The sequence below is a fragment of the Schistocerca cancellata genome, chromosome 1 (assembly GCF_023864275.1).
Source record: "Schistocerca cancellata isolate TAMUIC-IGC-003103 chromosome 1, iqSchCanc2.1, whole genome shotgun sequence".
Taxonomy (NCBI): domain Eukaryota; kingdom Metazoa; phylum Arthropoda; class Insecta; order Orthoptera; family Acrididae; genus Schistocerca; species Schistocerca cancellata.
This window is the reverse complement of record NC_064626.1, coordinates 1,048,703,311-1,048,730,513: the sequence shown is the minus strand read 5'-3', so window position 1 is coordinate 1,048,730,513 and position 27,203 is coordinate 1,048,703,311. Positions and strand designations below refer to the sequence as shown.

The following is a 27,203-nucleotide window of genomic DNA, read 5'->3' as shown; positions in this document are numbered from 1 at the left end:
TTTCCAAAATGGAGTGTCCCGCATTCAATGTCTGTTAAGTCCCGTCGTGTGGCTGTGATCAAGTCAGACAACTTTTCATACAAATCACGTGATTAAAAAGGACAGCTCCACCAATGCACTGCCCTTTTATACCTTTTGTATGCAATACTACTGCCATCTGTATGTGTGTATATCCCTATCCCATGACTTTTGCACCTCAGTTTTGAATCTTAAAACATATTTGGAGCTCAAATGCAATTAGTTATCTAGAACAGAATGATTCCATCCTTGCTACCCAGCTTGGATTTTGAAAAAAATTGGTCATACAAAACCAAACTCACACTTTTTTCACATGACATCATGAAGGCTATGGATTTATGCTATCAGGTGCATGCCATATTTCTTGACTTCCAAAAAGCGATGACTAATTACCATACTAATGTTTATTATTGAAAGTAAACATTAGTATGGTAATTAGTCAATATAGTGAATATAGGAGGTTGAATGAATTCAAGCTCTCTTGGTAGGGAAGATGCAGCATGTTATCTGGCATGGTGAATCATCAATAGATATAGAAGTAACTTTAGGCTTGCTCCAGGAAAGTATATTGGCACTCTGGGTGACCTGTCAGACAATATTAACAGTAACCTCAGAGCTTTTTGTAGGTGACTCTCTACAGCTGTTAAATAATATGATGAAAGCATATTTGTACTATCAGCTATGCAACTGTATGTTTATTATCTACCGGTTTTTATTGTTACAATCACCTTTACAGGAAGGCTGGGTCATATTTGACAAAAAATGTGTGATGGAGGAACACTGTTTTTCTCCTGTGAAGATGATTGTAATAATCAAAAGTGGTAGAGAATAAACATGTAATTTTAAAGCTGACAGCACAAATGTGCTTTTTTCCCCAAAGTAACCTCAGACTTTTTGTAGATGATGTAGTTACATATAGGAAAGTACTATCTTAAAAAGTCTGCACTAATGTGTAGGTAGAGCTTAATAAGATTTCAAAGTGGTTCAAATAAAGGTAAAACTAACAAGGGATATTGAATGTATGCAGCAGGGGTATCCAATCTGTTTGATTACCTGCACCACAATGGAAGAAGAAGAAGAAGAAGAATATTTTTGGGCCACAAATAATCTGTTTCACAATAACAATAACTGCTGAGAAAAACATGAGACACTTTCATGGCAGAAGTTTCAGATTGAAAATATGCAATGTAACATGACTTTACATAAACCCCCCCCCCCTTTCCCCCAAACACAAAACTGTCCTGGTATTATTATCAATGTGGAGGAAACTGATGGTGGTAGTGACATAATATTCTGTGAAGCATGAAGTTATGCATTTATCTCTTGTGGAATCTATGAGAGAACTGTAACTGATTACTTTTATTTACAGATACACCTACATTTTTATGAAAATTAATTTCATACTGAATGAATTTGCATATTTTTGCTAAAACAGATCAGTACAGTCAGTAATAACTGTTTTCTTTGCTACATTTTGAGCTTGTAAGTTACATGTTTGGGTTGCTGAAGCTTTTTCATGTGAAAGGATTTCAGTTTATCATTTCATAAATGCCATAACCTTTTTTTTTACATGACCTGTTTAGTTGCAGACAATGCTCTGTAAATGACTCTGTTAAAATTACTTGTAACACATGTAATGTTTGCATATCTTTTTAATATTATTTTTTGTTTTGAATGACAGCTTCATTCACATAGGACTGTTGTACCAAATCATACTTTTTGGAACATTCACAACTAGCCCTTTGTTGTCTGGAAACACTGAAATTTTCAACAACCAGTACATTCCAGATTGAGTGACTAAGCAAAACATGAATAATGTTTAGTAATGATAAGCCATTTGTATGTGCTAGCATTACAGCCATTGTCATGCCAGTCTAAAGCTATGTGCCACTTGTTAAGAAGAACATATAGCCTTTAGGTTACTAAACTGCTCAAAAAAATTTTCACTACCTACATGATTTGCTTAGTATACCATGTCAGTCCAGAAAAAACTGAGACTAGATTAAAAAAGAAAAAAAAAATAGAAGAAGGAGAAAGTTAAGATGGTGATTTTGATGCTTCACATGTTTTAAATAGTCTCCCCCACTTGAATCTAATGCATAGAACATTCATACAACCAGGTGAAACTGTCAGATAAATCCTTCTTTGGGATATTTTTCGACTCGCATATCACATTGGCTTAAATGTTGGTTATGTCACGAAAGCGTTCACCCTTTGTGCAAATTTCTGCAATCTGTCATTTTGTGGTAGGTTTGTATTGTTATGCTGCTGAATAATTTCATTGTACATGCCTAAATTTTTTAAAGTTCTACCCGGCCAGCTCAGAGGTGAGGGGGCTAGCTCGGGGCGGTGAGTCAGTTGGTATGTCAACAAGGCATTTTGCCAATGTAGTGGAAGGTTGGGCACCAGATGGGCATTGCCACATAATCTCTGAGCAATGGAAGCAGAAGTGCAAACACTTCTGCACTACATAACAGGGTAGTATGAAGCAACATGCCATAACTTCAGCACCAGGACACCACTGCAGTAGCCAAATGTTGCTGAAAGACTCAAGCTCTTCAAACCAGAATAATTACTGACTTACCATGGTTAGGCAAGGAGTGCTGACAAGGACCAATAAATGAGTGCAAATTTAATCATTTAGCCAGAACCACTGTGTCATAGGTGCAGGCTCAGCTCTTTAAATAATGAGGCTTTCAGAGCTCAAAAATACAACCAGTCCTGCTGCCATTCTGTCCATTTCATTAGAACCAGAGAGAGTGATGGTCTATTGAGTTTCAGTGAAACCATGTCAAGCTGATCATTGGTGGTCTGCCCAATGCCCATTTGCAGACTTCAACAGCAAGACACAGCCAACCTAATGCAAACCACAGCTGTGGTCCACTGTCGCTACACACTGAGGGTCAATTGTGAGTGGTCTGTATGCTGTCATATTCACACTGTCCAGGCACTGTGCACTTGCATAGCCCTCTAGCTGACTTGTTAAATCTATTGCAGTCATGGTCATTCCAAGGTGGATGACCAGGGCCTAGTCTTCACAAAACCCGATGTCCTGGACTATGCACAGTTGGCTGTTCTCACCTGATTGTGTGATGAGCTGTCTATGAGAGCACTGAGGTGTGAGTCATATTGCACCACAAAAAGTCTGGAGAGGCAATGCCTACCCATCCCCACACTACGGCTGGCACAGCACACAGCTGCAGCCACTGGCCTGTGGCTTCAATGTCATGCCTCATCAGCACTTCTTCACAGCTCACTCTTACTCCTGTCAGCTGTCCGATGCACAGAGATACTTTGTTATTTTGTAAACTCATCCTGGAAAATAAATGTTATTACAGATATCGCTGTGTTGTTAGTTCCTCCAGGCATCCTGGACCACTCCTCAAACTCTGTGCCTGGCCTCCTACACACACACACACACACACACACACACACACACACACACACACACAAAGTGACTCCCACTCCCTGGGTTGCAGCAATACTGATAACCACTAATCACATCACTCATGATAACTTTTTTAAAGAATTGTCTGACTTTTGTATTTCTGTCAATTTGTGGCAGCATTCTGTCCCCCCCCCCCTCCCTCCCCCCCAGCACGACACCCCTCTGGGAGTCAAGGTTTGTGGCACAAATTTTGCGCAAACTTTTCTGTTCTCAAAACATTCTGGAGGATGTCTTGAATACTTGATTTACAGATGTTGCTTCATTGCGATTTGCGCCACAACAACACCGACACACTACAACTGCATGTCCAGTGCCTACTACTTAACACTGCCAGCTCACAACTGACTGATCAAATCCACATCTGTTCTTTATAGTAGTTTGTTCAAGCTGCCACTGTAATTACTGTGCTGAAATCACTTAAATGCCATGATAAAATCAGTATTTGAACTGTATGCATGGACAGTGCATGTTTCTGCTGGTCAGAAACCTCTTTCACAATAGATAATTACATATAAGAACAACCAACTACTGTCATGATATGCAAACCCACAAACAATGTGCGTTTGAAGAGACTAATCACCAATGATAATCAGTCTGTTATTCAGCACCCAGAATGGAATTTGTGTAGCCCATCTCTGTGCAGCTAGAGTAAACCTTATGCACAAATGTGAGAACATTTTCTAAATGTTTGTATAGCATGTATCTGAGGCCAGATGTGGGTACTATCCCAGTATTCATATATTGGAATGTGGAAAACTGCCCAAAAACTACATCCATATTGGTTAGCTCACGAGCTCATCATTAATACATGAGGCAGACTCAGTCTGAGTTAGGTTAACCTCCCCGTGTCCCAAAATGGCGCACTCAGCTGTCCGGATGGGTCATTGAATGTGTGCCTCATATAGGTTGACTTGTGTCAATAACACTAACTGATGACTGCTACTTACAAATCGTGGTGCATAGGTACCCCAAGGAGAGTGCAGATCACCTTTTAGGAGACAACTGGAAAAGCTGTGTCTGCCCATACAGTATGCATCCATATCCACATGAGCAGTTTGGCCCATAGGCATCCAATAGAAGTAACACAAAACCCCTGGCTTGCTGATGCTTGGAGGAGGTAGCCAAGGGAAAGGACAGAATGGACCCTGGAACAATGCCATGAGATTCTCTTATTGGTGATTCTAGGATTTGTCTGATGATCATTGTAGAAGAGTGTAGAGGCAGCCAGGTGTCATTGCATGTCTCAAGCATGCAGTCCCATAGGTTCAGCAGGGAGGTGGCTCAGTCATGTTTTGGGTGAGTATCATGTCCAAATGTACATGTCTCTCACCACTATTAAAAGTAATTTGAAACCTTATAGTCTCAAGACAGGATCTTTTAACTTAGTTTTTCAGCCGTACAGTCAACATTTCAATGACATGTTTATCTTTTGCAACAATAATTTATAAACAAGCCACAACCACCTCACAGAAACATTTCTCCAGGATCCAGAAATCAACCAAACTGAATGGTCTGCTGCATCTGGTGACCGAACCTAATTGAACATGTTTGGGACCAGTTACAATTTGCTTTGTTTCATCATGAGAACCCTCCTTGAACACTAGAAACCTTGGGAATTATTTATCAGAGTAATTTCCTACTCTTATGTCACTGCATCTATGTCTACAGGCTGGAGAAAAATTGTGTTACGAAATTTTAACCCTAGATAACTGATGCCAGGAGGAACCAAAACTACGAATGTTGTATAGGTGGAGAATGCACACTTTTAAAACTACAGAAACTTATCGCCATGTGTTCCGATTGGCCACACAATTGGCCTGTTACCTGATTCTCTGGACAATGTATGACCATGAATGCTTTGCCTGCCGGAGATCATGACGTATCCAACGGCGCCCGCACGCTCGGTGGTAGCTCACCAGCCTTCCACACTGGGGGCCTGTGGGTGAATCCACCAGGGTCTTGACACATTCATTGTAGTTTCATGATAAGACGTACTGGGAACAAACCCATTAACAGCTGTTAATTTGAGAACAGAAAGGCTTTTGCAAATTGTGTAGGCCCTGAAAAGGACCTTTTTTGTAGCTAGAACATTTTTTACTTAAAACAGGTGCTGTAACTGGCGACCCTTTCTCATGCCACTAGCTCGGTAATGTCGAATGGTGGTTTTCTGAGCTCTTCCAAAAGATTCCTGGCATTGCCATGATGTGATTTTGCAGCATATTGAATGCGACCCATTAATTCGTATTTGTTTCTAGGTGGTTTGCATCCAGTTGGTTGAACTAGAAACTTGAAGAATCCCCATAGGAAAAAGCCCGATGGCGTCGGGTCTGGTGATCGTGGGGGCCACGTCCTACGAGCATCTCTGCCAATTACCCGGCCGTCGAAGAGTTCCTTTAAATAACCGCACACAGCAAGACTGTTATGTGCATGTGCTCCATCATGCTGCAACCACATGTGTAGCCGTATGTCCAGGGGAACATCTTCCAGCAGGCTGGGTAGAGTTTCTTACAAAAAGTGAAGATAATTTTCCCCGGTAAGCGAGGGGATAGACGGACCAGCCCAACCACATGTTCACCCACAATACATTCCCAAATGTTGAGCAAAAATCATTCCTAGTGTCTGTGGATGTACGTGATGTGAGGTTTTCCCCTTGCCCAGTAATGAACGTTTCAAGTGTTGTAAAGGCCATCCCGATGGAAGGTGCACTCATCAGTAAGCAACACAATGATGGGGAGGTTGGGATCTCATACAGCATGTCACAGAAACCACTGGAAAAACCCTAGCCTGTGTTCATAGTATGTCACAGGATGTATGTCTTTGACAGGCCGGAAACTAAATGGGTGCTGGCTGCCATCCTTCAAAACCTTCCAGACTAACCGATGAGTGATCCCCAAGTTGTGTCCAGCTGCTCGAGTACTTGCCATAGGTGCTTCCTCAAAGCACTTGAGAACAGTCTCTTCAAATGCAGCATCCCGCCGTGTTCAAGGTCAGCATCACCATGATATCCTGGTAAAGAGCCTGTTTTACCAAGTCGCTGGTGAATTGCTGTAAACGTTTGTGGGTGCGGGTGGCATCTTGGGGTACCGTTGCCCATACAACTGTCGAACTTCATGCGCATTACCATCGGCTAGTCCATAAACAAAAACCCTATCTCATTGTTCTTCAAATGAATACTGTGCCGCCATGCTTACTGTATGACTAAATTGCAGGTGATGTGTGTGTGCTCCAAAGCGAAGCTTATGTGTGAATGGCTCTGACGTGAGGTGGAGACAAACAGCAAGACCTATTCAACATGTGAGCATATCACGTTGGGGTAGTGACGATGGAGGGATGTTTGTGTGTGTGAACTGACAACCATAGCACTGCTTGTCAACCAACGAATGGCAACAGGGCAATCCCATTTCCAATTGGGTTGTGTGGCACCAAATTTCTATAGTTTAAAAATGGTGTGTTATTGGCCTACACAACATTAGTAATTTTGCTTTCTACCGGCATCAGCTATCCAGGGTTAAAATTTCATGACACAGTTTTTCTCCGCCCTGTCTATTAAATATTATTGAAGCATCCTTCTTATTTATGACCACTTTGCTCTTGGTGTTAACTTCAGTGGTCCCAACTTTTACTATATAGGGTTTGGATTACTTTATCAAATATTGGGGATATCTTTTAACTTCCATTAATTTCCATAATTTAGTACTGATAATACAATCAAATGCCTTTCATATTCTATGACTAACAAGGATGTTATTAGGTGTATTAATTTCTTTGTTAAATCAACTGCTCTAGCACAAACATGTAATCAGAGCATGAACAAGCTCTTTTAAACCACATTGTTCTTCTGTTAGAAGGGCTTCACTAGTTGTATTTAATCATCTTGTCACTATTTTTACGAATTTTTTTGTAAACCAAATTAATAAAACTTTTTCTGTGATGTCTTCATCAAATATGCAGTGTGTTACACTCTCTCATACTGTAAATGTCCGTCAACAAACATTTGATAAGCCCAACAGCTTGTATTTAACTTCCAGTGATGCATAATAAATTAGTGAAGATTAATTTACAGCCCAATCATGTAAAATGATTGGCTTGAGCTAAATATTTCACTGAGAAAATGCATTATGTTTACAAACTAATTGACATGTTTCACATTGGAGTGCTCACAAGTCTGGTTCATGAAACTTGCAAATTAAGCTAAATTGCTGGCTACCTTTGGCTCAAAAACCACGATTTTCTTGGATTCTCTCTGGTTATTAAAAAATTCTTGCCACATGATTTGCAGAAACAACTACATCCATGTGTGACATACTAGCACATCAACAACTACATCTACACTGTGGAAACCACTGTGAATAGCTTAGCAGAGAGTAAGTCTGATTTATTAAATTTGGACAAAGGACAGCTTGTGATAACCTGATATCTGGGAAAGAATACCATGAAAATGCTGTCGTTCTTCAAATGATTTGCTGCAACTATTATAAATATGTATTGAAAATAAACAAACAGTGATGGGTACAGTGATAAACACCATTGTCTAAAATAATGAAAAGGTTATTAACTCATCTATAGTGGACTGATGTGTAAAGATAGAAACACATAACAGGCAACCCTGTTCACATTATGGTGTGAATAGTATTTCCTGTTATGTACTTTTATATTTCACACATTGGTCCTCTATAGGTGAGTGGTTGCCCTTCCCTTTATTTTATGTATTTTTCTATCAGGGAATTTCCATTATTGTTAGACAACAATAAGCCCTGTATATCCATACCTCATCACATATTGTGAACATTAGAAGCTTGTCCATGCTATATAGTAGAACAGATGGTAATTTAGAGTGCAGTTGCTGGAGTAATATACAGTAAGAGATACCAGGTCTCTTCAGAGCACACCATTCATTGCACATTGCTGCTGCAGTGTATCTGCAATGCATGGGGTAAGAGAATGTTGTCACAAAAAAGAAAATAAACCGAAAGTTAGTCGTCTTTTCATAATGTTAATGACTGCTGAAAAACAAAGTTCTTGCAATTTGGGGGTGGGGGTAACTTGGTATATGAATGTGTGGTATCTGTTCTTTTGGATGTGCCCAAAACAATAGACACCTCACATTCATACAATTGATTTTGTTGATGGGTAATAAGTCTACCACCTTCAGTGTGGATGCACAGTTACATCTGATGTCCTGTGAGAATTTCAAAATATGAGCATGGAGGGCATGGACAGGGACTGTGGATAGGTGGTGCTAGTTGGGAGTGTGGGTCGGCTAAGAGGTGTGCCAAAATAGTCCCTGCTTTTCTTATAAACACTGTGTCCAGGTGGCACAGTGGTTAACGCAACAGCCTAGTAAACAGGAGATTCCAGGTTCGAGTCCAGGTCTGTCACAGATTTTTCACTTGTCGCCGCTGATTCCACATACAGTCCCGATGCAGCTGACAGCAACAGTCCCTTCCTCCCTCCCTCCCCCCCCCCCCCTTCATAACTGAACGGTTTCAATTGTAGCTAAACAAACTGATTATATATGTTTCTAGCAATGGATGAAAGTAATATTGATGAATAGTTGGACATGATGTTATTGAAAATTAAATTTTAGTGTTCAAAAGGTGAAATTATCTACATGGGTACTACCTGATAATATAACTGTTAATTAAGCAACCTGAATTAGCTTTAGTGTCATTTGAAAGATAAGCTATACTAGGCCTTGGAATCATATGAAGAATGAGCTGTTACATTTTGCTGCAAATAATTTTTTGTTATTTTGTTACAAAACTGTGTATGTGTGCATGACTGTTGGTCCAAAAACTTTTTAATTTGTACTTGTGAGTGCAGTAATATTACAGGAAATCAAGGAATAATTTCACCTTCTTGGTTATATAAAAATAGAATACAGCTTGTAACAATTCTAGTGACAGTATTATGGTAAAATGATCTGCCTTGGTCTTACAGATAGGACCATAAAATTTGTGAAGTGCATCAGTAATAGTGATGGCCATTCGCATCCATTCATGACAAATGTCTTCCCCACTGGACTATGCACTGTACAGTAGGACAGCTCTTAATATCACAAGGCCGGAATCATGCTATAGGATTTTCACAGCATGCTGATGAATTCCAGTTAATGTCCTTATCCCGCCACTCACATTTGTCTGTTGTTAACTTTATCAAACACACTGAGCAACATTCATATCTCAAAGGCTGTCAGCTCATAAGCTATAGGACTGTCTAACTGTACATGATAATCTGGTAATGTTTACCTCTGAGTGGCTGTAAAAGATGTGGAAAATCTATGCTGTGACAATATGGTGCAATCATGTAAGTCGAAAGGGAAACAATGTATTATTATTAGGCTGATGGTGTACTCATCTGGCTGATCCAATCATTCTTTTCCATGAAGTGTAGGGCTGAATTTCTTCAGCATAATACCACTGATCAGATATTCAGATGTGAGTGAACTACTTATTTGCTGAACTGTTTATTTTTCACACACTTGCAAAAATGATTGAGCTCATCCAAATGTAATAGATTAGAACTGTTCAAAAAACTTTTAGAAAATATTAATTTTGTTACAGCTTACCATCCCGATTTTATAAAGGCTAAAGAACCTGAGTTTACAACTTTTGGGTTACCATATGACTACAGCAGCATCATGCATTATCCTCGTACTGCATTCTCAAAGGATGGAAAGTTGCCAACAATTGTTGCTAAGGTACTGTAACCTGATTATAGCATGCTTTACTTAACTGAAGTGATTCTTGCTCAGATTGTACAAATTCTATATTATTATGTAGCGTGAAACAGGAGCACCCTTACCAATTGCCAAAACAGCAGCAAATGAAGCAGGTATATAGAATGAATAAAATAAAATAAAATAAAATAAAATAAAATAAATAATGCTAGGTGTAAAGGCAATGATTCACGACATGACTGAGGCACTGAAGGGTCAACAGACACTTAAATGAGGTGTAAGACACTCTATATTGTAGCTAACTAATTACAACACACGTGCGCGCGCGCACACACACACACACACACACACACACACACACACACACACACACACACACACACAGCCTCATTGTCCCAGCACAAAAATAAAGCCTATAGCCTCATTGTCCTGGCATAAGAATAACGCCCATGTAACTTTCAGCCAGCACCTTAATCAGTTGGAAAATTGGAAAAATTAAGTGGGAGATGTACATATGTGTAAGGGAAAAGAAGTTCTATCTTGAAACCAGATATGAAGTAACTGTAATATATAACAGCCAAAATTCAAATTTCAGAGTAGGGAGACAACAGCAGTTATGTTACTACCAGCTCCTTTCATGCACTTTACTTCTGGTTCAGGGTCTGGTGCAACTTGCTCTTTCCTCCAGAACTGGAATACCTTCTCTTTACTGTTTTTCATGTTTCCAATGTGATCGTTTCTTTTCACAAAGAAACTATGTAAAATTTCCAAATCTATTTCCTTACATCAGATTTTTCCATTTCAGCAGATGGTAATTAGATGTTAGTCTTTTCTTTCATGTAATATTTACAATAATTTTTATTGTTATGTTTTCAATTTAAATCTCATAATGAAATTCGTAATTGCACAAAATAAGGGAAAGGTAAACTCTTACTTGTCGAGGACTCATATGTGGCGCACAGAAAAGCATAATAGAAAACAATTAACACTAGTTTCAAGATCTTGCTCTTTTCTTTTAATAAGAGTAGATGCATCCACACACACAACCACACAGACACCCAATGTGTGCATTTTTGTGTTAATGTGTGTAGTCTTACTAGAAAATGAGCAAGTGTTTGAAAGATAGTGTTAACTGTTTTTTATTAGACATTCTTGAGTGTCATACCCAAATCCTTTGTTGGTAACTGGTCATCTTTCCATTATTTTACATATTTTTCCATCCAAGAACTTCCATTATTGTTATTATACGTAATTATATAGTCAAAATATGTTACCAATCTTTTTGTGTAGCTGTACTTAATTTTTGAATTTCAAAGGGATGCCATATTCACTTTGAAATATTTAGCATAGTGAATTGCAAAGATGACTGCGTTACTGTAATACTGAAGAAAGAGATACGTCAAAAACTTGGAGTGAATGTTATTTGTGACAGTGGTCACTACATCAATGTAATCAGTTTATTCAACCATGGGGGTTGTACTTTGAATATGAATAGTAGAAAAAGTTGGCCAGCAAGATGAGAGATATAGCAGTGAACATGTCGTGACCAACAGGTTATTTGCCAACATCTCAAGTTAAATTATACTCTCTTAGACTCTTCCTAGTAGCTCGTGGAATGAGGAAATAGACAATTTAAAAGTGATCTGTCTGCTGGGTGGGAAAATAAGCTGTTCTGGAGAAAAATGGGTAAGGTTCCCTTCCAGAAATTCCTTATTTCCACAACCTGGCCTCACCCTCCTTGCCTAGGATCCTTCCCCAAAATACAGTCCTCTCAGCAGAGGAAAGAACGACTACCCATAACCTTAAGACACACCTTGATTTTATCATTCTTCTGGCAGACAAAGGCACCAAGTCTATCACGTACAGTGATTACCTGACACAAGATATCCTTTCACCTACAAATCCTGCTGCAGTAATCTCATCCGAGAAGTCTGACATAACCTCCAAGCTCCACTCAAATCCTTAGGCCAATCCCAGATCATCTCCCCCACCCCATCCCCCTCTCAAATCCATCTCCCACCTCACTTTAACTACTTCCTGCATACCCATATTCTGCATGCTTTCCAAAATCCATAAACCTAACAACCCCAGGAACCCCATTATTGCTGGTTACTGTGCTTCCAAACCTTGTTGATAAACATCTCCAACCAATTGCCTAGCCTCCCACAGCAAAAATGCAAACCACTTCCTTCACTGCTTCTCAATCATACCCAACCCATTTACTAGCTGGATGCCTACACATTAATGTTGACACCACTTCCTTACACACCTTCACCCTGTGAATGGCCATGTTACTATTGAAAAAAATCTCTCCCAATGTCTTACCTCCCAAAGTCCTACCATTTCTAAACCTTCCCCATCATTCCTTAAACACCTGATGATCTACTACTCTTTTGGGGGAAGATTTAAAAACAACCCTGCAGCATGGTCTTGGACACCTACCTATGCCTACCTGTTTATCTAGAGATGACATTCCTTGCCACTCGGGATCCTAAACCCTTTGTCTGCTCCAGGTTGATTCATTATATCTTCATAATCTTGACCCAGAGCCAAGACACCCTATTCTCATATCTCTATGGTCTTGTTCTCTTCAACCCAGCATACCATTTTCCTGGAAGATGACCTCCACATTTCCAGTTATCGTATAAAAACTTTTGTCCATACCAAGTTCAAGAATCATCAATAGTACCTACATTTGGACAGTGTCATCCCTTCCACACTACAAAGTCACTCCCATACTGCCTAGCCATCCATGAATTGCATGTCTGCAGTGATGACCATCCCCTTGCCCAGTATGCTAGCTATCTTGCTAAGGCCTTAACGTACAGGTATTACCACCCAGACCCAATCCTAGAGCTCCCATACCATACCCATGTATGCCCATATGCCCCTAACCCTCTCACCTTCCTGCAAAGGAGCAGTCCTGTGTTATGTACAAAATATCCTGGGCAGTCATTAAATCACACCTATGCCCAGATGCAATACCTATCCTTTTCCATTGCCATCAAGGCACATCCTAATCCTAGCATAGGTGCACCCCCCCCCCCCCCCCCCCATCACAAATACCAGTCCATGGGAATACGGTCTGTCCATAAACACATATTTCTATCCCACACTCCTCTTGCCTTCAGTTTCCTGTAGCTTTTGCTTCACACCCACCTCCACCACCATTCGCCATCACTCACAGCCTCCCCTTTGCAATCTCTCTCTTTCTCTGGTCTATCTCCCCCTCCAAGTTCAATCTTAAATATCAATGTGTGTCACACACAACTCTCTTTTCCACACGAAGGTGAGCCCTTTGATACCAAATTCCTATATCATCTGCTAGCAGCCTTTTCCTCCCAGTCATAAGGCAACCTTTATCCTCCTAGCCCCACTCCACCCTTCCCCCTCCCCCTCCATTCTCCCCTCAACCAATCTACCTAACCCTACTCCTCACCCAGTCAAATTGAAGGGCTGGTACAATGTACTCAGCTGGGAAAATGTAGCAATGTCTTTGTGTATTTTGTACCAGTTAGCTCTGAAAGAGATCATTATCTGGAAGCCTAGCAAAATTTTCAGTCTTGTTCATGTGCCACTCAACTACTATAGAGTAAATTTCTACCTTTGCTCCTTCCATTATTTGTGTACTTATAAGAAAATTACAAATTATATCCATATCAGAACAGAACAGTTTTTCATGACCAGTTATTAATTAAAGCTATTTTCTTCTGTGCAGCATAATGAAGACTTGGAACTGGGACAACGAAAGGCCCCTACAGATATTGATTTACAGAAGATACGAAAACTGTATCACTGTACTGAAAAATAGCACGTGATACATTTTCAAAACTACGCTGTGCAATAGAATTAAAGGATCACTTTTTAGAAACGCCATAATTGCCTCCCATTGTGGTACAAAGGTCCCATTGGCTCCAAGGCACCTACAACTTTCCTCTGTAATGATGATGCCCCGCGACATCACCCTCGGACTTGGCGACACTTCAGACAGCAAGGTACTGATACATGCCACAGGCCATGGCTCAGAAGTTCATGTAAACTGTTATGTGATTTAATGATGTCACATTGGCGCATTTCTCCACAATTCTGGCCAATGCCACCATGGACATGTCACATGGCGAGGTGGTCATCACAGCCCCATCTTACCCACATTTCATCCCACCTTTTGAATTCTCTGTGATGGAGATCAGGACCATGAAATCAAGCATTGAAATTATGTGATTTTTCTTATGAGTGGCCGCTCAGAATCAATGCAAAAAGGCCTCAGGGGGTGGCATAAATGTCAATGAAACCACCCTTTCTCTGGGGCATAGGTTCACACACATTTTGTGGTCAAAAATGACAGTTCACAGTTCGAATGAGCAACAGTTTCTTGACAAGCTTTGACACTGCTGACACCCTTGGATGTTTCAACTCTTCTATAAGGACATTGTGGGGCTGCAGCACCAACGAACATGACCACATCCCTTTGGAGTGCAGTGCGACCCTACTTTTTGCTCTCACGTACAGCTTGAAACTAGTACATCTACATCTACATGGATACTCTGTAAATCACATTTAAGTGCCTGGCAGAGGGTTCATTGAACCACCTTCACAATTCTCTATTATTCCAATCTTGTATAGCATGCAGAAAGAACGAACACCTATATCTTTCCATATGAGCTCTGATTTCCCTTATTTTACTGTGGTGGTCCTTTCTTCCTATGTAGGTTGGTGTCAAAAAAATATTTTCACATTTGGAGGGTAAAGTTGGTGGTTGGAATTTCTTGAAAAGATTTCCATCGCAATGAAAAACACCTTTGTTTTAATGATGTCCAGCCAAATCCTGTATCATTTCAGTGACAATCTCTCCCATATTTTGCGATAATACAAAACGTGCTGCCCTGCTTTGAACTTTTTCGAATGTACTCCATCAATCCTATCTGGTAAGGATCCCACACTGCACAGCAGTATTCTAAAAGAGGACAGACAAGCAGAGTGTAGGCAGTCTCCTTAGTAGATCTGTTACATTTTCTAAGTGTCCTGCCAATAAAACGCAGTCTGTGGTTAGCCTTCCCCACAACATATTCTGTGTGTTCCTTCCGATTTAAGTTGGTTATAATTGTAACTCTTAGGTATTTAGTTGAATTTACAGCCTTTAGATCTGACTGATTTATCATGTAACCGAAGTTTAATGGATTCCTTTTAACACTGTCCGCAGCTCTTGGTTGTGCAGTAGCGTTCTCGCTTCCCCCGCCTGGGTTCGATTCCCGGCGGGGTCAGGGATTTTCTCTGCCTCGTGATGACTGGGTGTTATGTGATGTCCTTAGGTTAGTTAGGTTTAAGTAGTTCTAAGTTCTAGGGGACTGATGACCATAGATGTTAAGTCCCATAGTGCTCAGAGCCATTTGAACCATTTAACACTCATGTTGATGACATCACATTTTTCGTTATTTATGGTCAACTGCCAATTTTCGCACCATTCAGATATCTTCTCTAAATCATTTTGCATTTTGTTTTGATCTTCTGTGACTTTATTAGTCGATAAATGACAGCATCATCTGCAAACAACCTAAGACGGCTGCTCAGATTGTCTCCCAAATCGTTTATATAGATAAGGAACAACAAATGGCCTATAACACTACCTTGGGGAACTCCAGAAATGACTTCTGTTATACTCGATGACTTTCTATCAACTACGAACTGTGACCTCTCTGACAGGAAATCACAAATCCAGTCACATAACTGAGATGATATTCTATAAGCACGCAATTTCACTACAAGCCACTTGTATGGAAGTATGGAACAATGTCAAAAGCCTTCTGGAAATCCAGAATACAGAATCAGTCTGAAATCCCTTGTCAATAGCACACAAAATTTCATGCGAATAAAGAGCTAGTTACATTTAACAAGAACAATGTTTTCTAAATCCATGTTGACTGTGTGTCAATAGACTGTTTTCTTCGAGGTAATTCATAATGTTCGAACACAATATCCAAAATCTTGCTGCATATCAATGTTAAGAATATGGGCCTATAATTTAGTGGATTACTCCTACTACCTTTCTTGAGTAGTGGTGTGACCTGTGTGACAGTCCAGTCTTTGGGTACGGATCTTTCATCGAGCGAATGGTTATATATGATTGTTAAGTATAGAGCTAATGCATCAGCATGCTCTGAAAGGAACCCAATTGGTATACAGTCTGGACCAGAAGACTTGCTTTTCTTAAGTGATTTAAGTTGCTTCACTACTCCGAGGATATTTACTTCTATGTTACTCATGCTGGCAGCTGTTCTTGATTCGAATTCTGGAATATTTACTTCATCTTCTTTTGTGACAGCTTTTCAGAAGGCTGTGTTTAGTAACTCAGCTTTGGCAGCACTGTCTTTGATAGTATCTCCACTGCTATTGTGCAGAGAAGGCATTGATTGTTTCTTGCCACTAACATACTTCACATACGACCAGAATCTCTTTGTATTTTCTGCCAGCTTTTGAGACAAAATTTCATTGTTGAAACTATTGGAAGCATCTCACATTGAAATCCGTGCTAAATTTCAAGCTTCTGTTGAAGATTGCCAATCTTGGGAATTTTGCGTATGTTTATATTTGGCATGTTTGTTTCGTTGTTTCTGCAACAGTGTTCTGACTCATTTTCTGTACCAAGGAGGATCAGTTCTGTCGTTTGTGTATTTGGTATAAATCTCTCAATTGCTGCCAATACTATTTCTTTGGATTCAAGTTACATCTGGTCTACATTTATATTATTGATTTGGAATGACTGGAGATTGTCTCTCAGGAAGGTGTCAAGTGAATTTTTATCTGCTTTTTTGAACAGGTATATTTTTCGTTTATTTTTGGAGGATTTGTAAGTCACAATATTCAATCTCATTATGACAACTGTGTGTTCACTAATCGCTCTATCCATTTTGATGCTCATTATTAACTCAGGATTCTTCGTTGCTAAGAGGTCAAAGTGTGTTTTCACAACCGTTTACTATTCACGTGGGCTCGTGAACTAACTGCTTGAAATAATTTTCAGAGAATTCATTTAGCACAATTTTAGATGATGTTTTATGCATACCTTCAGAATTAAACATGTATTCTCACCACCAGTAAATAATTAAAGTCACCACCAAATATAATTGTATGAGTCGGGTATATGTTTGAAATCAAACTCAAGTTTTCTTTGAACCTTTCAGCAACTGTATCATTTGAACTGCGAGGTCGGTAAAAGGATCCAATTATTATTTTATTCTGGTTGCTAACAATGAGCTCTGCCCATACTAACTCACAGGAACTACCTACTTCAATTTCGCGACAAGATAAACTACTTCTAACAGCAACAGACACACCACCGCCAATCGTGTTTAGCCTATCCTTTTGCAACACCATTACGTTCTTGACAAAAGTTTCAGCTGAGCTTATCTCTGGCTTTAGCCAGCTTTCAGTGATTATAACAATTTGAGCATCAGTGCTTTCTATTAGTGCTTGGCACTCTGGTACTTTCCCAACACAGCTACGACAATTTACAACTGTTTTACCGATGGTTCCTGTATCTACATTCATCCTGTGTTCGGCCTGCACCCTTTGTAACTGAAGCCCTTGTTGTGTTTTCCCGAGACCCTTTAAACTAAAAAACCACCCAGTCCATGCCACACAGCCCCTGCCACCCATGTAGCCGCCTCTTGCGTATAGTGGACACCCGACCTATTCAGGTGTAGGGACCATTCAAAACTATTCAACAAAATTTGAATGTGATCTGAAGCAGTCAAGGATACTTACGGTTTTTCAGCTGTCCTGTTTTCTGGCACCCTGTGGCATGGCCACACAGGAATGCAACTTTAACATGTGTGTGAATAAAACAGGGAGGTTCCCTCAAGAGCCTCCCCAGTTTGGAAACACTCTGGTGCACCTAAGCACCTTTGTTGAGAATGCAACAAATGTACCTTCAGAAATTTCAACAATCAGCCTGGTGGCTCTAGTGCCTGAGCGTTAGGCAACCACTTGGCACCTCTTGGGAGAGGTTTCCCTATTGTCAGGTACTAGAGCAGCTCCATGGCTGAATCGGTGTTGAAGTTTCTGACAGAGACATTTGTAACATGCTCAACAAAGTTATGTGGGTGGCACTGAGGGTATTGCCAAACTGTGGGGTCTTGCCATTTTATTCACAGACCTGTTGATGTTGCATTCCTTTGTGATTATGGCACAATACAGTGGAAAGCAGAAGGGCTGAAAAAGCATAAGTACCCTTTGCTGCTTTGGATCACATTCAAATTTCATCAAATGATTTTGAAAAATCTCTTGCGATTCCTATCTGTACACAAGAGCAATAATTGTGGTCTTGCTGCACTCTAAAGAGGTGTATGCTTTCAATGCTGGGTGCCCTTCTTCCGGATAAGAAGGGCTGTGGCATCATTAACAAACCTTACAGCTCAAATGAACTTTTTCTTGCATCTGTTGACATCTTGCAGCCTGAAGCATCACTGAGCCTGAGGGTGATGTTGCAGGGTACAAAGCTTTTGCACCAGTACAGAGGGAGGTTGTAGCCACCACTGAGGCAAATTTTAAACTTATGTGTCACTATAGGAGACAATTACAGGGTTTCAAAAAAGTGATCCTTTAATTTTTTGTACAGTGTAATTTACTTGGTGGATACCAAATGCATTATGACTAAAGCTGATTATGACAAAGTTTGTATTTACTCATGAACAATGTTTTGGATTCACATTGTCACTGGAAAAATAAATTATCTTAAAATTTTGTAAACCATGGCATGATTTAATTGCTTTGAAGGCAAATTTCTGTGCTTATTTTTTTCCAATTTACTTCATTAGCCCCTCCATGTGGCTAGAGCAGCAATGCTTGACCTGGAGGCAGCAGTTTGAATGCTAGTGGTGAGAAAATCCTCATCACCACTAATTTAGTACAAAGGGCGTTGAGGTACTTGTCTTCAGTTACTGGTCACTGTATCCCAGTGTCTTAGTTTTAATATAAAACCTTCATTTAATGTCTTACACACTGGGGGACTGTAATGCTGTTGAGCGAAATCTGTCAGATGCAGACTTTAAGCATGACAGCTAGAGTGGTGCTAGTCAAGATACATATATTATGTGCAAGAGTTAACCTTCATAACTCCTTTCATTGCATTTTTATTGTCAACAATATCAATACAAACACACCCCTATACATTTCGCACAAGGACTCATCATGTTTGTCCACTCAACACAGATACACACTTGATATATTGTACTAAGAAAAGTAGAGGAAGTAGTCTAATGAAAACAATATTCACATTCTTGAACTAAATCTGATTTGCCACCTAAGAACTTACCAATAAGTAGTGTATCAGCAGTGAAATAGCCAGTAGATACAGTTGGGGAAAAAACTGTAAGCACCACTCAGCAATGAGAAGACAAAGAACTGATCAGTTGTAACAAGTCACGTGACTCACTGAAATACCGTGCTATCATTCAGCCACAATTACTCTGATATTCTGCAAAGGAAATTAATCAGAATTTCTAAAAGAGACTTGAACAAATGATAATATGGTTTATGATGTAAATGTATTCTGGTATGTTGTGCTAAGAGATTCTAAGCAGATCAATGTGTGGAGCACAGGAACACATAACAGAAAACAGCATTCACATAAGCATTTGAGTACTAGCTCTTTTTCTAACAATAGTACACACATTCACACACACAACCACCTGAACACGCACTTCTGTGGCCACAGCAAGGCTATATAGTCTTGCCATGGCCGTGTGTGTGTGTGTGTGTGTGTGTGTGTGTGTGTGTGTGTGTGTGTGTGTGTGTGTGGTGGGTTGCAAGAAAAAGAGCTAGCATTCAAAAGCTAGTGTGAATGCTGTTTTCTGCTAAGTGTTCCCGCTATAGGTCAGTGGTTACCTTTTCCTTGTTTTATGTATTCCTCCTCATTACAGAGCATTTGTGGAAATCCTTTAACTTCTTAGGATCTGAATGATTTCCTATTCTTTCTAATCTTCCCCAAACTACCCTTCTTTCTTCCCTGAGGAAGGATTTAGTGGTCCAAAAGCTAGGAACAGTTTTTTTCACTTTTAAATACATCTTTTGACACTTATTTAAGGTAAGTATCGGTGACTTCTTTAAGGTAAGTATCAGTCACTTCCTTCAGGTAAGTACTGAGCACCAACTCTGTCTGTAATTTTAATGTAAACTAGAGTTTCTTATAGATACAGGTGGGGAGCTGCCAACTGTCAGTATTAAAAGAAAAATGAAGTGTATTGTAATATCTGTGTAATGCTAGTTTTTCATATCTTTGTCATATGTGTACAATAGAATCTTTGGACAGTAGAACAGAGGGTGCTCGTGACTAAAACAATGTGATTTTGCCCACTGTTTATGTGTTTGATGAAAGTGGCAGCCGTTTTTTGTCATTACAAAATACAAGTAGAAAAATTCGAAGAGCCTGAAGACTGGGTGAAGTGAAAATGGCACATCTCAATGCTGTTATGAGCGTATGTGCTTGAAGACATCGTAAATGGTACATACGAGTGTCCTGAATTGCCACACGATGCGATCGCTGAGAAAAAGGTGGCACATCAGCAGTGGTGGAAAGATGATGCAAAAGCGGCAAGTTTACTAGCGAGTGTGTTAGGAAAATCTGTTGCCAAGCTTGTGTTAACATGCATCCGTGCAACTGAAATTTGGGATAAGTTACTTGCACAATTCGAACAAAGCAGTACACAATGTCTGAACATGTTGATAGAAGCATTTTTTTGTGTTCAACGAGATGCCAAAGAGGACATTAGCACATGCATCGCAAAACTGCAGAAGCTTTTTGTGGATTTGAATGACAAATTGCAGAAGCACAATGAAAATGTTTTGTCTGAAAGAACTTTAAATGGCCAAATTCTCTCTACACTAGGTAAAGAATATGACAATTTCAAGGACCTGTGGGATACGATTCCATCTGAAAATCAAAGTGTGAACCTTTTGATTTAAAAATTGTGCACAACTGAATTGCATGATCAAAGTATGGTCGAACCAGTTGCATTTGTTACACACGGTTGCCCGAAAAGAAAATTCAATGAAACAAAAGTGGCAATACCGGTACTGAAAAATTGAAAAAGAATACTGAATGTGCAAAATGAAGATTTTCTTGTCACAAATTTGGGTAGGTAGGCCACTGGGCAGCAGAGTGTCCAAAGAAAAAGAAAGATAATCTTCGCATCAATCATTCCAAAAAGAATATGGAAAATAATGTTACATTTTTGTCACAAGTTTTTAGTGCTTCAGTCGAAAACTGTGTTGGAATTGGCAGTTGGTACTGTGACAGCGGTGCCACAAATCACATCACTCCAAATAAACGATATTTCATATCATATAAGAAATTCGCCATCCCTGAAAAGATTTCTACTGGGAAAAAAGGTGTGAGCATGTTGGCTGGTGGACAGAGAACTGTGAAAATTCAAATGCAGTTGAATAATGCCAGAAAAATGGTGCACTGAAATATGTGCTTTATGTTCCTGAAGCAGGTGCTCACTTGTTCTCTGTCAAAACAGTTGCACAAAGAGGTTTTTGCCCTAGACTTGGTGACAAAAGTGTTGAAATTGAAGACAAAATGACTGGGCAAACAGTGATGACTGGGCATGTCAGCCATGGTCTCTATGTTCTTGAGATATGTGTCATTAAATCAATACAGCCTGCTCAAGTGAATTTTGTGACACTGTCAGATGTGTTGCGAGTTTACCACGAGAGATTTGGACATCAACACAAACAGCACATAAAATGTACCTTGAAGCAGATGAACATCAATGTCGATTGGTGCAAAGAAGAATTCTGTGATGGATGTGCACTCAGAAATATGCATAGGCTGCCATTCAGGAATGGAATGAATCGACCAATAGTTACAGGTGAACAAATCCATGCTGTCTACAGAGTCTCTCAGAAAAGCTTGCCATTACATATGTTTCAAAGGTGATTTTAGCAAGTTCCATAAAATTTTCTTTCTTAAGCAAAAAGGTGAAGTCAGCACAATCCTGGAACAATTCTTGAATGAAGCCAAGGCAAATGGTCATGCTGTCAACCAGTTCAGGTGTGATGGAGGAAGAGAGTTCTATAACAAGAAAGTCTCAGAATTGCTGGCAAGCAGAGGTATAGAGCATTGCATCACTCCACCACACACACCACGGTAAAATGATGTTGCAGAAAGAGAAAATCACACTGTTTTGGAGTGTGCACGTTTTATGTTGAATCCCAGTAAATTGCCAAAGCAACTGTGGGCAGAAGCTTGCAATACTATTTTTTTAGTTGTATGCAATCTACACACCAGTGCTGCTGAATTTGAAGTTGCTGATAAAGACACTGTTCAACAGGGTCACCCTAACCAGGCTTCTGATGAGAAAAAGTAATCAGAAGCTGTCAGCCATGATGAGAGAAAAGAGTAAGTGAAGTGGAAGAAGACTTGGAGACAATGTCAAGTTCCGGAGGAAGTAATAAGGAAGAAGAAGATTTGGATATGGTAGCCAGTTCTGGAAGAAGCAAAGTTTTGAGTGAGAAGTGAAGAAGCAAAAGCAAGTAGAAGAAACAAGAATGGATGGCCAGTGGAGATTATGTGTACACAGCTGGAACTCCTATCATCCAGAGACAAGGATCCAAGCTCATAAGCAGAAGCTTTGCAGTGTAGCAATAAAAATCAGTGGCTGGAGGCCATTCATGAAGGATTGAAGCCCCCAAAAGAGAATAATACATGGATATTAGTTGAGCATCCAAGTGGTGTACAGATTTTGCAAAATCGGTGGTTCTTACAGAAGAAAACTGCAGAAAACAAGAAATTTTGCTTCAAGGGTCGACTTGTGGCCAAAGGACACACACAAAGACATGGAATTAACTATGAAGAAACTTTCAGACCTGTCATGCATTATGATACAATTTGAACTCTTTTGGCAGAAAAATTTAAGCTCGATCAGTTTGAAGTCAAAACAACTTTTCTAAATGGTGTACCCAAAGAAGATGTGTACATGGAACAATCTGACAGTTTTGAAGATGGTACTGGGCATGATTGTTTGCTTAAGAGAAATCTGTATGGTCTCAAACAGGCACCATGCCATTGGAACAAACATTACCTAGACTTCATGATGAAGGCTGGATTTAAAAACAATGGTACTGATCCATGTCTCTTCTACCATTGGAGCAACCAGAACTGTCTATAAGTTGCGATCTATGTTGATGTGGTTTAGTTGTGTGCAGCAACAGGGCAGATATTGAAGAGTTCATACAACTAGAGGGTCTCACAACGACTTTTTGGGTATGAAGATACAGTAAAACGAAGATGGGTCAACAGCACTGAACCAAGAAAACTACACAAAGGAAACTCTGAAAAGATTTGGAATGGCTGAGTCAATGGAATTTCAATTACAGTTGGACATGAAGAAATTAATGTCAAAGAGAAGATCACAGTCAAAGATCTGTATCAAGAGGCAATGGGTTGTCTGATGTAACTGACTACAGTCTCATGTCCGGACATTGCTTTCACAGTGAACAAAACAGCTCGAGCGATAGAAGATCCTTCAGTTCAAGACTGGAATCAAGTAAAGCAAATTTTTAGGTACTTGAAGAATACAGTGGACTATGGAATTAAGTACAACAACAAAGAGAGGTTGAAAGTCTACAGTGATGCTGATTATGCTGGTGACAAGGACATGAGACATTCAATGACAGGTGTCATTGCAACCATCAGTCATGGGGCTGTATCATGGACCAGTCAATTACAAAAGACAGTGGCAACATCTACTATGGAAGCAAAAATAATATCAGCCACTGAAGGAGCAAAGGAGCTGATCTGGTTAAAAGAGTTGATGTATGAATTGACTGGAACCTCCAAATAGGTGAAACATCCTACACTAAATGTTAACAATGCAAGTACAGTAAAACTGTCCAAAAACCCAACATATCATCAAAAATCAAAGCACACAGAAGTCCATCACTTCTACACCAGGAAAAGATTCTTGAAGGGGGATCTTGAATTAGAACACATTAATGAAACCAACCAGTTAGCTGATCTACTAACCAAGCCATTGGAAAGGTTTGACTCAAGATACTGTGTGAAAGAATGGGAGAGCAGAGGATTAAATCCATGTGAAATTCAGTACTCACCTTTTATTTTTCTTTGTAGGAAGTGTCAATATTAAAGGAAAATGAAATGTATTATAACATCACCATAATGCAAGTTTTTCATATCTTTGTCATATGCATACAATTGAATCTTTGGACAGTAGAACTGAGAGTGCTTGTCTTGCTCACAAAACTGAACCTACTGTGTGTGTGTGTGTGTGTGTGTGTGTGTGTGTGTGTGTGACAGTGTATCTGTGAGGAACCACATTTTTGTAAATCTTATGCACTTTGTTGTCTATTTTAAATAAATAATCTCAATGCCAAACAGCTGGTAGATTGATGCTGAAGAAGAAGAAGAAGAAGAAAAAGAAGAATGGATAATGTCATGTGTAATACAAAAGAAGTACAGAAAGGAAAGTGTATAAAGACAGCTTTGAGAAAGAATCTAATACAACTCCTCCTTTCTACAGTCATGTAGATAACTGCAACTGTGCACCCTGAATTTTTACTTGACACTTATCTGAAGAAATTGGATCATTACCTAGAGTATGCAAAGAGGCCCACGTTGTATTTTCAAAGCCGTGGAATGAAACATTGTCATTTACAAGGGGGTACCAGAAAGTTTCAAAGACTACCTATATTTAAAAGGAAGTACTTTATTCATCCCCCCATGAACTATGGACCTTGCCGTTGGTGGGGAGGCTTGCGTGCCTCAGCGATACAGATAGCCCTACCGTAGGTACAACCACAACGGAGGGGTATCTGTTGAGAGGCCAGACAAACGTGTGGCTTCTGAAGAGGGGCAGCAGCCTTTTAAGTAGTTGCAAGGGCAATAGTCTGGATGATTGACTGATCTGGCCTTGTAACAATAACCAAAACGGCCTTGCTGTGCTGGTACTGTGAACGGCTGAAAGCAAGGGGAAACTACGGCCGTAATTTTTCACGAGGGCATGCAGCTTTACTGTATGGTTAAATGATGATGGTGTCCTCTTGGGTAAAATATTCCGGATGTAAAATAGTCCCCCATTCGGATCTCCGGGCGGGGACTACTCAAGAGGATGTCGTTATCAGGACAAAGAAAACTGGCGTTCTAGGGATTGGAGCGTGGAATGTCAGATCCCTTAATCGGGCAGGTAGGTTAGAAAATTTAAAAAGGGAAATGGATAGGTTAAAGTTAGATATAGTGGGAATTAGTGAAGTTCGGTGGCAGGAGGAACAAGATTTCTGGTCAGGTGACTACAGGGTTGTAAACACAAAGTCAAATAAGGGTAATGCAGGAGTAGGTTTAATAATGAATAGGAAAATAGGAATGCGGGTAAGCTACTACAAACAGCATAGTGAACGCATTATTGTGGCCAAGATAGATACGAAGCCCACACCTACTACAGTAGTACAAGTTTATATGCCAACTAGCTCTGCAGATGACGAAGAAATTGAAGAAATGTATGATGAAATAAAAGATATTATTCAGATAGTGAAGGGATGCGAAAATTTAATAGTCATGGGTGACTGGAATTTGAGTGTAGGAAAAGGGAGAGAAGGAAACGTAGTAGGTGAATATGGATTGGGGCTAAGAAATGAAAGAGGAAGCCGCCTGGTAGAATTTTGCACAGAGCACAACTTAATCATAGCTAACACTTGGTTCAAGAATCATGATAGAAGGTTGTATACATGGAAGAACCCTGGAGATACTAAAAGGTATCAGATAGATTATATAATGGTAAGACAGAGATTTAGGAACCAGGTTTTAAATTGTAAGACATTTCCAGGGGCAGATGTGGACTCTGACCCCAATCTATTGGTTATGACCTGCAGATTAAAACTGAAGAAACTGCAAAAAGGTGGGAATTTAAGGAGATGGGACCTGGATAAACTGAAAGAACCAGAGGTTGTACAGAACATAAGGGAGAGCATAAGGGAACAATTGACAGGAATGGGGGAAAGAAATACAGTAGAAGAGGAATGGGTAGCTTTGAGGGATGAAGTAGTGAAGGCAGCAGAGGATCAAGTAGGTAAAAAGACGAGGGCTAGTAGAAATCCTTGGGTAACAGAAGAAATATTGAATTTAATTGATGAAAGGATAAAATATAAAAATGCAGTAAATGAAGCAGGCAAAAAGGAATACAAACGTCTCAAAAATGAGATCGACAGGAAGTGCAAAATGGCTAAGCAGGGATGGCTAGAGGACAAATGTAAGGATGTAGAGGCTTATCTCACTAGGGGTAAGATAGATACTGCCTACAGGAAAATTAAAGAGACCTTTGGAGATAAGAGAACCACTTGTATGAATATAAAGAGCTCAGATGGAAACCCAGTTCTAAGCAAAGAAGGGAAAGCAGAAAGGTGGAAGGAGTATACAGAGGGTCTATACAAGGGCAATGCACTTGAAGACAATATTATGGAAATGGAAGAGGATGTAGATGAAGATGAAATGGGAGATACGATACTGCGTGAAGAGTTTGACAGAGCACTGAAAGACCTGAGTCGAAACAAGGCCCCTGGAGTAGACAACATTCCATTGGAACTACTGACAAAACTCTACCATCTGGTGAGCAAGATGTTTGAAACAGGTGAAATACCCTCAGACTTCAAGAAGAATATAATAATTCCAATCCCAAAGAAAGCAGGTGTTGACAGATGTGAAAATTACCGAACAATCAGTTTAATAAGCCACAGCTGCAAAATACTAACACGAATTCTTTACAGACGAATGGAAAAACTAGTAGAAGCCGACCTCGGGGAAGATCAGTTTGGATTCCGTAGAAATACTGGAACACGTGAGGCAATACTGACCTTACGACTTATCTTAGAAGAAAGATTAAGGAAAGGCAAACCTACGTTTCTAGCATTTGTAGACTTAGAGAAAGCTTTTGACAATGTTGACTGGAATACTCTCTTTCAAATTCTAAAGGTGGCAGGGGTAAAATACAGGGAGCGAAAGGCTATTTACAATTTGTACAGAAACCAGATGGCAGTTATAAGAGTCGA

General features: G+C 39.8%; 1 protein-coding gene across 1 annotated transcript in view; it reads left to right on the top strand.

Annotated features, from left to right (window-relative positions):
* Positions 1-13,956, top strand: part of LOC126125632 (low choriolytic enzyme-like) — a 43,688-nt gene extending 29,732 nt beyond the window's left edge. The window contains exons 5-6 of the mRNA XM_049915136.1: positions 10,030-10,166; positions 13,864-13,956. Of these exons, the coding sequence (XP_049771093.1) occupies positions 10,030-10,166; positions 13,864-13,956 (230 nt within the window). The remainder of the gene's footprint in view (positions 1-10,029; positions 10,167-13,863) is intronic.
* The last annotated feature ends 13,247 nt before the right edge of the window (positions 13,957-27,203 follow it).